Here is a 14,988-nt window from a genome sequence, read left to right as displayed (position 1 = left end):
TACTCATTTCAGAAATATTCACCACAGCCCAATCTGATTTATTTCCCGAATTTAAATGCCAGTCTGACTAGAATGAACGGAAACAGTAGCCCCGGAGGTCATGTTAGTGCACTATTACCAGGGCCGGTGAGTGGTTTTGGGGCGAAGCGGTGGTCCTTCTAAAGGGGTGCCCTCTCTATCTTTCCAACGCCTTGCCTGACCTGCCGTGGACACAGAGGAGAAGGCCAAGAAGGAGGCGGAGGAGAAGGCTCGCCTGGCCGCCGAGGAGAAGCAGAAGGAGGTGGAAGCTGCGCAGCGGGCTGAGGAAGGCCAGGCAGGGACAGCGACACCCGCGGAAGCTCAGAATCGGGTCAGCGGGACGCGGCCCAGCAAGAGCGACAAGCCTCGTGGGAAAAACTCCAAAGCCGAAAAGTCAGGAGAGAAGCAACAGAATGGTAAGTAGGATTGTCCTGGGCCAGGGCCCTTCTCGCCTGTCAGTGGCCTGATGAGTGGAGGCTGGCGGGCACCTGTGCCGATGAGGACAGCTGACGGCTGACAGGGCAGGGCTTCCCCACCGTCTGGCTGCCGCTGGTTCCTTCCCTGGGCTGTGGATCCATCAGCCTCCCTTCAGTAGCAGCCGGAAGCTGGCCTGGACCATCCTCTCTGCAGGAGATGTTTTTCTTTGTGGCCCTTCTCCGTTGTCCTGGAGACTGACCAGTGCCTGCCCTCCTTCTGGGGAAGTTACTGTGAACGATCCCAGCACATTACTGAGTGCTTATGGCCAAAATGGGTGACTAGGGAGTCAGTCTCCCACATCCACTGCCCCTGGAGGGTCGGCCCTCAGTCTGCCTATGGTTCATTCCTATAGTGTGTGTCCACATATCCGCAGCTGATCAGTATATGCACTGGGATAACCAGCCAGCCCAGTTTTCCTGGGACGGAGGGGTGTCCTGGGATGCAGGGCTTTCAGATTTAAAACCGAAGCAGTTCCAGGTAAACCGGGATGAACCAGTCACCATAGTGTGCAAATAGTTACTGGTTTCTTATAGGGAATGCAACAAATATTTATCGATTAACAACTGTGTACCAAACACTGTGCTTGGCAGTGAGGATTTAGAAATGGAAAAGCCATCAAAAGTTCATGATTTCGTCGGGGATGTAGACATCCTCAGAAGTAATTCTAGGACAATGTGAGCAAGTAACAGCAGTAGGGTCACTGATGAATGTCCAAGGGGCTTGTGCAAAGAAAGGGACATTGACTCAATTGGATTGGAAGATTGTGGGATGGGGTCAGTGTCAAGGAAGGCTGCAAAAGAAGGGGATGTCTGAGCTGTGTTTTAAGTCCAGGGACTGACTTCTCAGCCAGAGAGCAGACGGGCTAAGACCCAGGGGCGTGGAACGGTTACCTCGTTGGGGGAAGGGCAGGAAGCTCAGTCTCTGCGGCTTTCAGGTGCCAGGCTGGGGCAGTGGAGCTCAGCAGTCAGACATGCCTGGATTCAAGTCACAGCTGTGCCTCTCGCTTCCTGGTGGCCTTGGCTGGGTTCCTTCACCTTCCACTCTTTCTGTAAAATGTGCGTGGACTACTCGAGAGCTTTCAATAATAATAAGAGCAAAAACGATGACAGTTGAACAAATGACATTTATTAACTGTACTCTAGCAGGTGTGGTGTTAGGTTCTGTCCTAACACATTCATTCTCTCCCCTGCCAGGTAGGGCCAGGTGCTCTAGCTGTTATTTGTGCAGCCTGGGTAAATGATTAGTATGTGGAAAGCGCTGAGCACAGGTCTCTCCAATTATTTTTCAATTAACATATATATATATATATATATAAATGTGTAATCGGAAAATAGTATTTATATTTTAATACATATATTATTGATAATCTCTCATGTCCAGTTCCAAGAATGTGGCATAAATGGCCTCGGGTGACCCCCACGGCCTCACAGGAGTCGGGGAGGTTGTCATTTCACGTGTTCAGCGCCCCTCAGCAGTCTGGTCCCAGAAACTGCTTGTGACCACGTTGCTTTGTGTTTAAGTGGATCACAGGGCAGAAAACTGCCTTCACTTTAATAAGAATTTACGACGCACCGGTTGGAGGTTTAGAGAGCTGTGAGAATACCCTTTTCTCGCCCCCCTGAGGCCAGAACCAGCCGCGGGAGAGATACCAGACTCAGAAAGTTAGTGATCAGACTGAGCTCCGGCACAACTGGAGCTGAACCGGAAAACGTGGATGTGGTCTGCTGAGCTCATGGGCTTCTGAGGACATGTGCCCCGGACCGAGCTTAGCCAGACAGACCTGCCTGGCAGGGCAGGCGGGCTCAGGCCTCGCCCCACGCCACCCAGCACCCGCGCAGGTTGCTCTGGTGTGACAGAGAGGGCGTGCGTCTCACGGACGACACACTGAAAGGGGACAGGAGCGGGACAAACGGGCCACTGGGCCGAGCTGTGCACATCCACCTCCTCTAGCTGTTCCCACAGGAGTGCGAAGGGCTGGTGAGAGAGGCAAGGCGTGTTTCTTCCCTACCTTTTTTTTTAAAAACTTTTTTAAAAGAATGGGTGAGATGTGTCTTTCCCTGAATAGAAACAGTCACTATACTACCACTAACATTTAATGAATGCTAACATGTGCCAGACCCGGACATTGCTTGTGAGGTTTCACGTCCACGAAATCATTTAAAAACTCTAACGAGGCCGTGTCGTTAGAGTCACACATCCCCGGTTCTTGCAGGGGAGGAAACGGAGATTCCGAGAGGAGGTTAGAGCGCTTGCTTAATTAAGGTCAGGCGACCATAAAGTCGAGATTCAAATTCAGGTCAGGTTCGGGGCTGTGTGAGTCCAAATTCTACACGCTGCAGTCAGCATGTTCCTGTATTTGCACGTTCTGGCGCTCTTGGGGAGAGTAAGAAATAGAACGCCTGAGACGCGGCCACTGTCTGCAAGAACCTCAGCCCCTGTTCATTCCAGGGCTGAGCCCTCGCTCTCTGTAAAGGGCCAGATCGGGATATTGTAGGCTTGCAGGCCACCCAGCCTCTGCTGCAGCCACTCCGGGCTGTCGTCTCAGGACAGAAGCGACCACAGAGAGAGGGGACACACGTGGGTGTGTCCGTGCTCCCAGACAGCTTTACGTATGAGCAGGGAAATGTGAATACTGTATTATATTCACCCGTCATGAAATAGTCCTTCTTTCCCTCCCTTCACCATGTAAAAATGTAGAAACCATTCCTAGTTTGTGGGCCATATGAACGCAGGCCAGGTTGGGCCCACGGGCCGTGGTTTGCCAACCCCGGGTCTGATCAGAGAGGGAAACCAATGAACACAAACATGCTGGTTGCAGAGAGGGTTGTAAACTCCATGGTGGGGGGCAGGGTATACAAACAAATCCCCAGGAAGGGCAGAAGGGGGCGTTAATTTATCCTGTGGATGGTTATGGGGAGCCTGAAAGAAATCAAGCAGGAGCCTGGGTTAATCTCCCAAAGCAAGCAGTAGTCTACCATTTCCCTTAAAAATTAGGTGTAAAATGGGAGGTGGGAAAAGAGATCAATTTGGAGCACTAATCAGAAAGGCTAATAGAGGTTCGGGACTGTGTTGCAGCAGCCTAATTAAAATGATTTATAACTGCCCAGAAAGGCTCTTTTGTTTCCCCTGCTTATTGAATAACGGCTCACCTCGGCCATTACTCCAAATACAAACCGTGGGAAATGACCTAATGGGTTCCGTTCAAGGAACATCATCAAACAAGCGCGTGTCGCTTTCCCGGCCCCCTTCGCTGTGGCTGCCCGAGATATGTCCAGGCCGAGTGGGGCTCTGAGGGTTTGGGCCCCTGACAGCAATCAGGGGGTCTCCTGAGCTTGATCTCCATCGGGGCTCTTCCCCGCTCAGCCTCCCCAGCCCTGACCGAGGGGGAAGGCGGGCTGCCTTGGGCTGCCGGTGGGCATTGGGCTCGTGGAACCACCCCTGCTGGCTCAGGGCAGGCAGCCTGGCCAGGCTGCAGCGGGGGGGAAGGCCCCAGGCCAGGGCGGCCCAGAAGGCCTCACCTCCAGTGCAGGAGGGCCACGGAGGCTCATCTAGTCAAGGAAGGTCACTGTTCTGCTGGGAATTAGTTGGACAACAAGGCTCAATATCCCCGAGTCTGTTTTGCCATCCTTGAAACAGAGATGAGCCGGTGTGTGGACTGTTTCACGATCCCCTGGAGGAGTCCATCTACCTTGACCATTGGTGGTGGTCGAGGGTGATGACCACATTCTTTGCTTGAACTCCTCACACCTGCACCCTGGCGGGAGTCAACTGCCCGCCCCCTCCCCCCCTCCCCCCAGCCAGTACATCCCATTTCACAGTTCAGAATAAGAGGAAACTTGAAGAGTTTCTTGACTTCTCACTTGGCTGAGGCTATGTCAAATTTCAGTACAAGTATTTACTATGTAGACTGTATCAGAACCAAGAATCGGTCTTGAATTATTCTTAGATAATAACCATTTATAAATCGGAAGACCAAAGGCATTTAGAAACGACGGTATCAACTGAAGCTTGAAACCCGTGGCTTGCGCTTCCTAGGGAAGTTGCAGAATACAGCAGTGGAGAGCCCAGCCTCTAGCGTCAGGCCCATCTGCGTCTGTTGTGGAAAATTCCTTTATTTATGCTTTAGGTTCCATAATCATAAAATGGAGATGATACGCGTTTTACATCTGTTCTTTACAAGTCGATTTAAGTAAAGTCACTTCGTAGGAAGATCTATTGGCCATTTGTTCAAAAACTGTCAGACAAATGGCTTACGCCAGAGCTATGGTAGACAGGAGGAGAGTTTAGCTGCCAGGCGGAGCCCATGTGCCCGGTTAGGGGCAGAGCGGGGCTGGGGCAGTGTGCAGAGCACGGGGGGGGGGGGGGGCAGTCCCCGCCCTCAACACGGCGGACAGACCGACGTGTGGCAGGGTGGCTCGGTGGAGGAGAAACTCAAACTTGGAAAACATCTCCAGTCATTTGGTGAGTTTGTCATTCAGCAGATAGATCATTTAGTGCAGATAAAAGTTAAAAAGCTATTAATTGATATAATTTAAATGTAACCCACACTCCGCAGCCTAAGAGTGAAGGGGAACTGCCTTCCTCAAGGATGAATGCCATGGACTTAAGTACAACCCTGTTTAACAGGAACGTGCAGTCTTCGTTTCCAGATCGTAAGCTCACACCCAGCGCCTGATCTGCAGCTGAAAGGATATTGACACTCAGACATGTACCCCCTCGTGACTGAAATTACGCTGTTACCTTTTTTCTTTTTTATTTATTTTTTTTACCTTGACAGGTTTAAAGATATTTATAACCTCCTCCTCCTCAGGTGTCTACATAATCTGTTTTCTGTCGTGTTTATTACTTGCAGGTGACTTGGAAGATGGTAAAAATAAGACAGACAAGAAGGATCAATCCAATGTCAGAAACGACTCCAAGAAAACAGACGGTAAGGGCATAATTCCCATTACATTTTTCCGTAAATGTGCCATTTAATGCCAGCTGGTTAGAATTTTACCTAAAAATGAAATTGTCATTGTTAATATATTCTTATGTCACACCCTGAAAAAAACACTTCAGTGCATTTAAGGAGTACTGTTACCCCCTTTCCAGTGACTTACAAATCATCGTTGCGTCTCTCTCCCCATCCAACATGCTTTCTCCATCGCAAATGTATTCCACGGCCATTTTCACTGTAAGCTTTAGCAAACGTCAATTCTGGACTTGCTGATTGTCAAGGCATGGAACGTGAGTCTTATTTTATTTTTATTTTTGACAGAGACAGAGAAAGAGTCAGAGAGAGAAAGAGGGTCAGACAGGAAGAGTGAGAGATGAGAAGCATCAATTCTTTATTGCAGCACCTTAGTTGTTCATTGATTGCTTTCTGATATGTGCCTTGACCCAGGGCAGGGGCTCCAGCAGAGTGAATGACCCCTTGCTCAAGCCAGTGACTTTGGGCTCAAGTCAATGATCTTGGGCTTCAAGCCAGCAACCTTTGGGCTCAAGCTGGTGAGCCTGTGCTCAAACCAGGTGAGACCGCACTCAAGCTGGTGACCTCGGTGTTTCAAACGTGGGTTGTCTGTGTCCCAGTCTGATGCTCTATCCACTGCGCCAACTGCTGGAATGTGAGGTGTTTTGTTTGTTTGTTTGTTTTGTTTTGTTTTTGTGACAGAGGGACAGATATGGACAGACACAGACAGATAGGAAGTGAAGCATCGATTTTTCCTCGTGGCACCTTAGTTGTTCATTGATTGCTTTCTCGTATGTGCCTTGACTGGGGGGCTACAGCAGACCGAGTAATGCCTTGCTCGAGCCAGCGACCTTGCTCAAACCAGATGAGCCTGCACTCAAGCTGGCGACCTCGGGGTTTCGAACCTGGGTCTTCCGTGTCCCAGTCCAACGCTCTATCCATGACACCCCTGCCTCATCAGGTTAGAATGTGAGTCTTAATTGTGAAGTGTGAAGTAGAAATGGGAAATGTTCCATGTTTTCAGTTTTCACTTTTATTTTAACCTTTAATGAGTTATTACCTGTGGTAAAAAGAAGCACAGAAATGTGTTCAGTGGGATCATCTCATTCTTGCTAAACCCCGAAAGCTCAAATTATATTACCTTCCACACTTTGAACTATCAGATTGAGAAAGGTACTCTCGCTTTTTTTTTTTTTTTTTTTTCTGAAGCTGGAAACGGGGAGAGACAGTCAGACAGACTCCCGCATGCGCCCGGCTGGGATCCATCCGGCACGCCCACCAGGGGCGATGCTCTGCCCACCAGGGGGTGATGCTCTGCCCCTCCGGGGCGTCGCTCTGCCGCAACCAGAGCCACTCTAGCACCTGGGGCAGAGGCCAAGGAGCCATCCCCAGCGCCCGGGCCATCTTTGCTCCAATGGAGCCTTGGCTGCAGGAGGGGAAGAGAGAGACAGAGAGGAAGGGGGGGGGTGGAGAAGCAAATGGGCGCTTCTCCTGTGTGCCCTGGCCGGGAATCGAACCCGGGCCCCCCGAACGCCAGGCCGACACTCTACCGCTGAGCCAACCGGCCAGGGTGGTACTCTCGCTTTTTACATAAACCTTCTGTTTCCATTGTAGCACAAGCTTACTCCTAGTTCCTCCCTTACGCATGTACATGATATTAAAATAAAAATGCAAGTTGAAATTCATGGAGTGGATTTCAGTTCGAGTCCCAGGCTCTTGGAATCATACCTCCTGGAGACGCTGTACTGGATGCTAAGCTCTTCTTTGAATAGTTTGGTTACAGCGCCATTGACGAACCAATGCTGGGTAGCCCAGTTGAGGAGTAAGAGGACACTTGAGTACAACTGCCCGTACACGCTCACATGCAGGAAATCAGTCTCAAAAATTTACTCTAAGATCATTCAAATAATTCACTTCCGGTGTCTTGTCATAGAATATCTGGAGAGCACACATGTGCAATTTTTTTTTTGCCAAATTGTGCACATGTAAACCGCTTACCTATTAAACATTCTGTCCTTGAATGATTGTGGAGATTGTGGAGTTCAAATGACAGTCTCTTACCGGACTCTGGTAGGGGTAAAGTTGTTCACGTGCCAGAGGCTTTTTGCCAGATATCAGTAGATCCCAGTCAAGGTAACACAAAGCAGAAAATGTATAGTTAGAGGAGAATGGTGTTCACTCTAAACACATCTCCTGGAAAACCCGACTCATCCTGTTACCCGTGACTTGGCCCGTCTGAATTCCTACAGCATAAAGCCCAGAATAAACCAAATCTCAGGTCTTTAACATGGAGTCTTGAATTTTGTTACATTTTTATATTGTGCTATAAATATCTGCTATCTGTTGTCATGTGGGCATTGGAATCGAATTTTATTTTTTTATTTAGAAAATTAATTTTAACAAGGTGACATTAATCAATGGGATTGAATTTTATTATCTTTGTTTTACCCATGCCCCTTTTAACCAAATTGTCCCCAAGTATTTAAAATAGTTACATAGTTTTCTTTTCTTTTTCTTTTTTTTTTTTTTTTTTGTGGATAAGGATGATAAAATAGGTATTATGTTCCATTATACAAATAAGTATAAGGCTTAATTGTTTAATAAGCTGATTTTTGATTCCATGGGGCAATGAACAGTTGTAGTAAATAAACAAGAAACTTTCTAACATCTGCCATCGTTTCCTTAATAATTTTAGTCTTCCACTGCTTCCAGTGGCGTCTGGTATGTTCATACGCTTTCCAGTTTGCACACAGACTTGGGTAGGAACCACTTTGTATTTTAATTCCATTGATGGACTAACATGATATCACTGCTTTGGTGTCATCAGTACTAAGACCATTAGACTTTAGTTACTTGTGCTGTCTTAGTCTTTAATAGGACTAAAGCTGATTCTTGGTGGTATGTAGTAGCAAAGAATTTGATCAGTCTCATGTACCTCTTCCCCTTTGGTCATCAAAGCTGTCTACTTTTTAATATTTTTAGTTAGTAGATATATTGATTTTTTTAAAAAAAATTATTTATTTTAGAGAGGGGAGAGAGAGAGAAGGAGGGGAGGAGCAGGAAGCATCAACTCCCATATTTGTCTAGACCGGGCAAGCCCAGGGTTTCAAACCAGCGACCTCAGCATTCTAGGTTGACACTTTATCCACTGCGCCACCACAGGTCAGGCAGAGAGATATTGATTTTTAAAAACTACCTAGTAACAACCAAATACATTTCTTACGTTCGTCATGAACTTTAGTGGATCCTATTACATGTGATGACCATGGGGGTCAATTTAACAGTGTTTACGCCGTACCTCTGATCCAACCCCTGGGAACCAGGGTGACCAGCTCTCTATAATTTTGTCAGAGGGTGTATCCAAGCAGAGTTCAGTGCCCAGGGTGATCCAACCCGCTGGGGTTTGAAGTTCAACATGATAGGAATTTAGAAAGAAATTCAGTGGAAAGTAGACCAGAGTTGGCTGTTCCCCCACTCCGGTGAGCAGAGGCACACAGAGAGGGAAGGGGTGTGTACTGGAAGAGACAATCACATCCTGGCATAGTGAGCACATTGCAGCTGTGTATTTCTCTGTTGAGCCACTGAGGTACTATTTGGTGCTCTACGGCACCAGTTTTCTAACTGACTTCAACAAAATGAATGATACATTGGGTTAAAGGGGTTAATTTCTAAAATTTATAAAGAATTTATAAAACTCAACACCAAGAAAACCAACAGTCCAATTAAAAAATGGGCAAATGACCTGAAGAGACACTTTGCCAAAGCAGACATGCCTGTGGCCGACGGACATATAGAAAGACGGTCAGCATCATTAGTCATCAGAGAAACACAAATTAAAACCACAGTGAGTTACCACCTCACAGCTGTCAGAATGACTATCATCAATAAATCAACAAACAACAAGTGCTGGCGAGGATGTGGAGAAGAGAGAACCCTGGGGCTCTGTTGGTGGGAACGCAGACTGGTGCAGCCACTGCGGAAAGCAGTGTGGAGTTTCCTCAAAACAATAAAAATGAAACTGCCTTATGACCCAGTAATTCCACTTCTGGGAATAGATCCAAAAAAGCCCTGAAACACTAATTTGAAAAAATACATGCACCCTTATGTTCACTGCAGCATTGTTCACAATAGCCAAGATCTGGGAACAGCCCAAGTGCCCATCACTAGGTGAATGGATAAAAAAGCTGTGGTACATTTACATAATGGAATAGTACTTGGCTGTAAAATGGAAGGAAGTCTTATCTTTTGTGACAGCATTGGGTGGACCTGGAGAGCATTCTGCTAAGAGAAGCCAGTCAGAGAAAGACAAATAGCATACGCTCTCACTTATATGTGGAACCTAATGAACAAAATAAACAAACAGAATAGAAACAGACTCATAGATACGTAAAACAAACTGACAGCTATCAGAGGGGAGGGCGGCTTGGGGCCATCCCCAAGTCAAAAAGGGGAAGGGATTAAGCAAAAAAAAAAAGAAAACCACAATAAAATGACACAGACAACAGTATGGTGATTACCAGGGGGAAAGGGGGAATAAATGGTGGCAGAAAGAGACTTGACCTTGGATGGTGAGGATACAATACAGTATGCAAATGATATGGTGGAGAGTTGTACACTTCACACCAGTGTGGTTTTATTAACCCATGTCACCCCAGTCAATTCAGTTAAGAAAGAAGAATGGATGCCCTTTGGAAATACCTTGAAATACCTTGCTCACTCTTAGGAATAAGTGTGCCCACACAGAGATCTGGGCTTCTGAGCCAAGATTCTTCTCTTGAGCCTCAACTTTTTTTTTTTTTCTTCTGAAGCTGGAAACGGGGAGAGACAGTCAGACAGACTCCCGCATGCGCCCGACCGGGATCCACCCGGCATGCCCACCAGGGGGCGACACTCTGCCCACCAGGGGGTGATGCTCTGCCCCTCCGGGGCGTCGCTCTGCCGCGACCAGAGCCACTCTAGCGCCTGGGGCAGAGGCCAAGGAGCCATCCCCAGCGACCGGGCCATCTTTGCTCCAATGGAGCCTTGGCTGCGGGAGGGGAAGAGAGAGACAGAGAGGAAGGAGAGGGGGAGGGGTGAAGAAGCAAATGGGTGCTTCTCCTGTGTGCCCTGGCCGGGAATCGAACCCGGGTCCCCCACAGGCCAGGCCGACGCTCTACTGCTGAGCCAACCGGCCAGGGCCCGAACCTCAACTTTTACAGTGTCACTGGGAGATTTGTGGGGACCGCAAGAGTGAATTCGTTTCAGTGGGGTTCTTTTAGTCATATTTGAAACCGCCTAGCTTCTTAAACCTGGCAGAATTTGTATAGTTGCCCTGAAATATGGACTTACCCTTAACTTTGCTTGACTACATTAACGGGGATAGGAAGGAGACAACTACTGTTTGTGTCTCTTAAAGGATTGGTTAAATTCTCTTTAAATTGATCTAGGGATTCCATGTAATCCCAGCTAAAATCCTACCAGGACTTTTTTTTAGTAGAAATGGACAAGCTGATTGTAAAAGTTATATGAAAATGCAAAGCACTCACCATAGACAAAGCAACTTGTAAGATGAAGGGAAAAGTTGGCCAAATTTCAAGACTTATAAAGCTGTAGCAATCAAGAGAGACAGATGGGTCCATGGAGAGTCCAGGAGTAGATCCACATGTAAGTGGACATCTTATTTTTGACAAAGGACATTCTGTGGAGAAAGGAAAGTCACCAGCAAATGGCAATGGGACAACTGGATGGATGTCCATATGCAAATGATGAACTATCTCTACTTCTCATCATATACAAACATGAACTTAAAACTGATCATGCAATAGATTAAAACTGAAAATGATCATAAAATGGAACATCAACCCTAAATTTAAAATGTAAAATTATAAAACTTTTGGTTAAGAACACAGGAGAAACTCTTTGTGATCTCGGGGTAGGCAGGGATTTCCTTTGGGTGACAACAGAAATACAAACCATTAAAGCATAAATTGATAAATAATGCTTTATAAAAATGGAAAACTTCTATAACTTTCAAAGCATATTTAAGAGAGTGAAAAAAAAACAAAACAAAACAACCCACAGACGGAGGGAGAATAAAGTTTCAAAAGAACATTTGATTTCTTCTTATATTCAGGATACACATCAATCCCAGCCTTCAGTAATAAGAAAACCGACAACTCAAGTAAAAAGATGCAAGCGATTTAAACAATTATCTCACCAGAGAAAATACACAGCTAGCACAAAAGCACATTAAAAGATCGTGGAAATCATTGGGGAAATGCAAATTAAAAGCCAAATTAAAAAACCATATGGAGAGAAAACGAAACAGAGCAAAGCTTCCAGGCGGGAGAAGGCTTTACGCTTGTACATGACATACACCTAATCCTCTCAACACCCGTCACACAAGCTGGTCGGAGCCTGTCCTCAATCAGGACATGGCTTTCCTTACAACCTCTGTTCCCGGATATTTCTGTTTGCTTCTGTTCTCCGCTTGAGGGTCTCAGTGCAGGAAAAATGGAAGAGGCAGTAGAGCCAATGTCCTTGTTAGTCGGGGTAGAACAGCTAATTGTGATTTAAACGTTCGTTGTGTACATTTTAGAGGAGTTTGCCTGTGATCTGATTCTTCACAAGACTGATATAGCTCATGACGTTGATTGCTGCAGGGCTCACAAGAGTCACCGAAAGAAATGAATGTGTTTCCTGTGTTCCTTCTCTAGCCAGTCCCCTCCCAGGTTAGTTTGAAATGGAATGAATAAATGGGGTGAATGACTTGGAGGGTTTTTTTTTTTTTTAGATGTCTTTCATTCTATATAATGACGTGACAAGTTGCTAATAAAAACCACAGTGGAAGGATGTGGTCTGCACCTTTATACTTGAGTTATAAAAGATACCATTCTTATTTTTAACTCAAACTGAGAAGGCTTTGTTGTTAGCCTCAGGGGCAGGACATCGGGACCCACTCTGCAGTGGGTTTGGTGGTGAGAGGGAGATGGGGCGTGGAGGGTCCTGGAGGCCGGGGGGAAGCCCCCGAACAGCAGCTGCAGGACAACTGAGGCGCACATCTGTCTGTACAGCGGAGACCGTTCCTGACTTAGGTTCAGGTCTGGAGATGTGAGAAGCAGTGAACACACACTTTCCATTATTCAGGAGGCACGCATCTTTGAGGCCATCACCAGTTTCCGTAGCTACATAGACACCTGTCTTCATACACGAGAATAAAGAACTGTCCAGTTCAGACCCATCAGAACCTTGGCTTGTAGTTGATGCCTCCTTTTATCACCTCACTGTTCCAATCGATGGTGTTTCTATCTCCAGGGTTTCTCGTTATCACTTGCAGCTGTTGCTGGCTGTGTATTGGTCCATGCGGAACCATAGAAACACTTGAACACACCCATTCATCTTCAACACATGCATATTTGAGCTAATCCTGTATAGACATGGAGATGTTACTGGGCATTGCTTATTCATTTAATATTTTCCCTCAATTTTTGAAAGATTGATTTAATTGTAACCAGCTGTCAATATGATTTTAGTCGGAACACACTGGGTTCACAAGTCTCAGAGGACAGCGGTCTTAATGACCGTCTTTGTTCAGACATGCACCCCAGCTGTTGTTGTAGAAGCTACCCATAAGTCAGGATGGGACTAGAAGAGGTAATGGTAGTCAACCTTTTTATACCGACCACCCACTTCTGTATCTCTGTTAGTAGTAACATTTTCTAACCGCCCACCAGTTCCACAGTAATGGTGATTTATAAAGTAGGGAAGTAACTTTACTTTATAAAATTTATAAAGCAGAGTTACAGTAAGTGAAAGCATATAATAATAATTACTTACCAAGTACTTTATGTCGGATTTTCACTAAGTTTGGCAGAACAAATCTTTATAAAACAACTTACTATAGTTAAATCTATCTTTTTATTTATACTTTGGTTGCTCTGTTACCACCCACCATGAAAGCTGGAATGCCCACTGTTGGGCGGTAGGGACCAGGTTGACTACCCCTGGGTTATAGAACCTTAAGAATTCTCGACAGGCATTTTGAAGTGAAATCCAACTTGTGGTTCTTCGTCTTGTTCTTCATCTGGGAGCATTCAGTGCATATGTGATCATATATAGAGAGGTGGCTGACTAGCCAGAAGGGCTCTCTACACACTGGCAGGCAGAGAAATTCCATATTGATGGTAAACAGAGAGTTGATTATGTTGCAGAAAACTTGACATGAAAATGAATATTCATGAGCTGTGCATGGCTGTGCTGTTGAAAGTCAACTGGCCAGTCAGTGGTTTCTTTCTCCTGAAGGAAAACCTACCTGGGAAGTCAAATCGTATCAAGTCAAGGTTGCTTGGCGAGCGGAGAATGTAAGGGGAGTTAGTTGGTGAACTGTTCGTTCGAGGTAGAGTTATCCTGCTACATTCGTCTCTACTGCTGGGATAGACCTGCCAAGAAGGACGGATAGGGACTGTATACCCTCTGTTCTGAGTACAAGACACCCTCTTCTGTGGCATCTCTCTTCCTGTCTCCTTTTGGGTCACACATTCCGCCATCAGATAACGTTCATATATTGCAGTGGATTATCATTCTTGTTCACTTTTCTTAGTCAACTTTGATTGCATTTCTGGGCTTGAACCTTGAAGAAACTTACTTGTTTTTAAGGCAGACGACCTCAAACTGTTCCTTTCTCGTGTCCCTCCCACCCCCCAGCCTACCTGATTTTCATAAGCTTGATGCCCCCCCTGAAGGGATATGCCCAGATTATGAACAGTGGAGAGCAAAATGGGCCGAGGGTGGAGAACACTGGGAATCCTGTTTCTCTGCTCCTGCCTCTCACACCCCAAACAGAGCTACTATAAAAATAACTCGAATCATTCCTAATTTACTTTAAAAACTAAATCTGTGAAACTTCAGTGCTTAACTGTGTACCTCTCCTTCATGTCCCTGAAGTCAACATCTGCTTCATTGAAGTAATTTCTACAGATAGTCAATCCCATCCTTTGTTTTGTTTTTATTTGTTTTCCTCCCAGAGGACACATTATTTCTTAAGGTATCTAAGAAGATACCTTATTATAATCTTCTTTGTATCAATCAAAAGTAAGCCTATTTCCTTAATAGAGGAATTGTCCCTCAACGTTAGAATCCAGCAGCACCCTTTTGGGTTATTGTCTACAAGGGATCAGGGACCAAACATCTGGAGTGCCCGGGGTCCCAATTAAGATAAGCCATCATGACCGCACATATTCTGGTTGATATCACAATTCCCTCATCTGTTTGTCCAGGCAAGCTCCTGTGACCCATTTACTTAAATCCATATGGAGCACAGACGACATGGTGGTTTAACAAGAAAAGTCATAAAATATTTGTTTTTCAAACATTTTACAGTCTTATTTTCTCAAGTAGCTTGAAAGCCCAGGTGTCTAAATCTCCCATTGGATGCCTCTGTCAAAGGAAAACAGTGAACAGGAAATGGCCGAGAGAATCGCAGTATCCCTTTTAGATGTTCTATGTTCTCGTGCGTCTGCGTAAGACCTCACTCACTAGATCCTAAAAGGTTTTGCTACTTAAAA

At 46.0% G+C, this 14,988-nt stretch overlaps 1 protein-coding gene across 15 annotated transcripts in view; it reads left to right on the top strand.

The window, feature by feature from the left end:
• The window catches only part of PDE1C (phosphodiesterase 1C), a 458,978-nt gene that overhangs the window by 412,589 nt on the left and 31,401 nt on the right, over window positions 1-14,988 (top strand). For all 15 annotated transcript variants that reach the window (XR_010726522.1, XM_066238369.1, XM_066238368.1 and 12 more), the window contains 2 exons: window positions 216-434; window positions 5,348-5,425. Coding sequence is in view for 14 of the 15 variants with exons in the window: in XM_066238369.1 (XP_066094466.1) it covers window positions 216-434; window positions 5,348-5,425 (297 nt within the window). In the remaining variant the exon portion in view is untranslated. The remainder of the gene's footprint in view (window positions 1-215; window positions 435-5,347; window positions 5,426-14,988) is intronic.

The sequence above is a fragment of the Saccopteryx bilineata genome, chromosome 7 (assembly GCF_036850765.1).
Source record: "Saccopteryx bilineata isolate mSacBil1 chromosome 7, mSacBil1_pri_phased_curated, whole genome shotgun sequence".
Lineage (NCBI taxonomy): Eukaryota > Metazoa > Chordata > Mammalia > Chiroptera > Emballonuridae > Saccopteryx > Saccopteryx bilineata.
The sequence above is the reverse complement of the archived record's forward strand: the minus strand, read 5'-3'. Positions and strand labels throughout refer to the sequence as shown.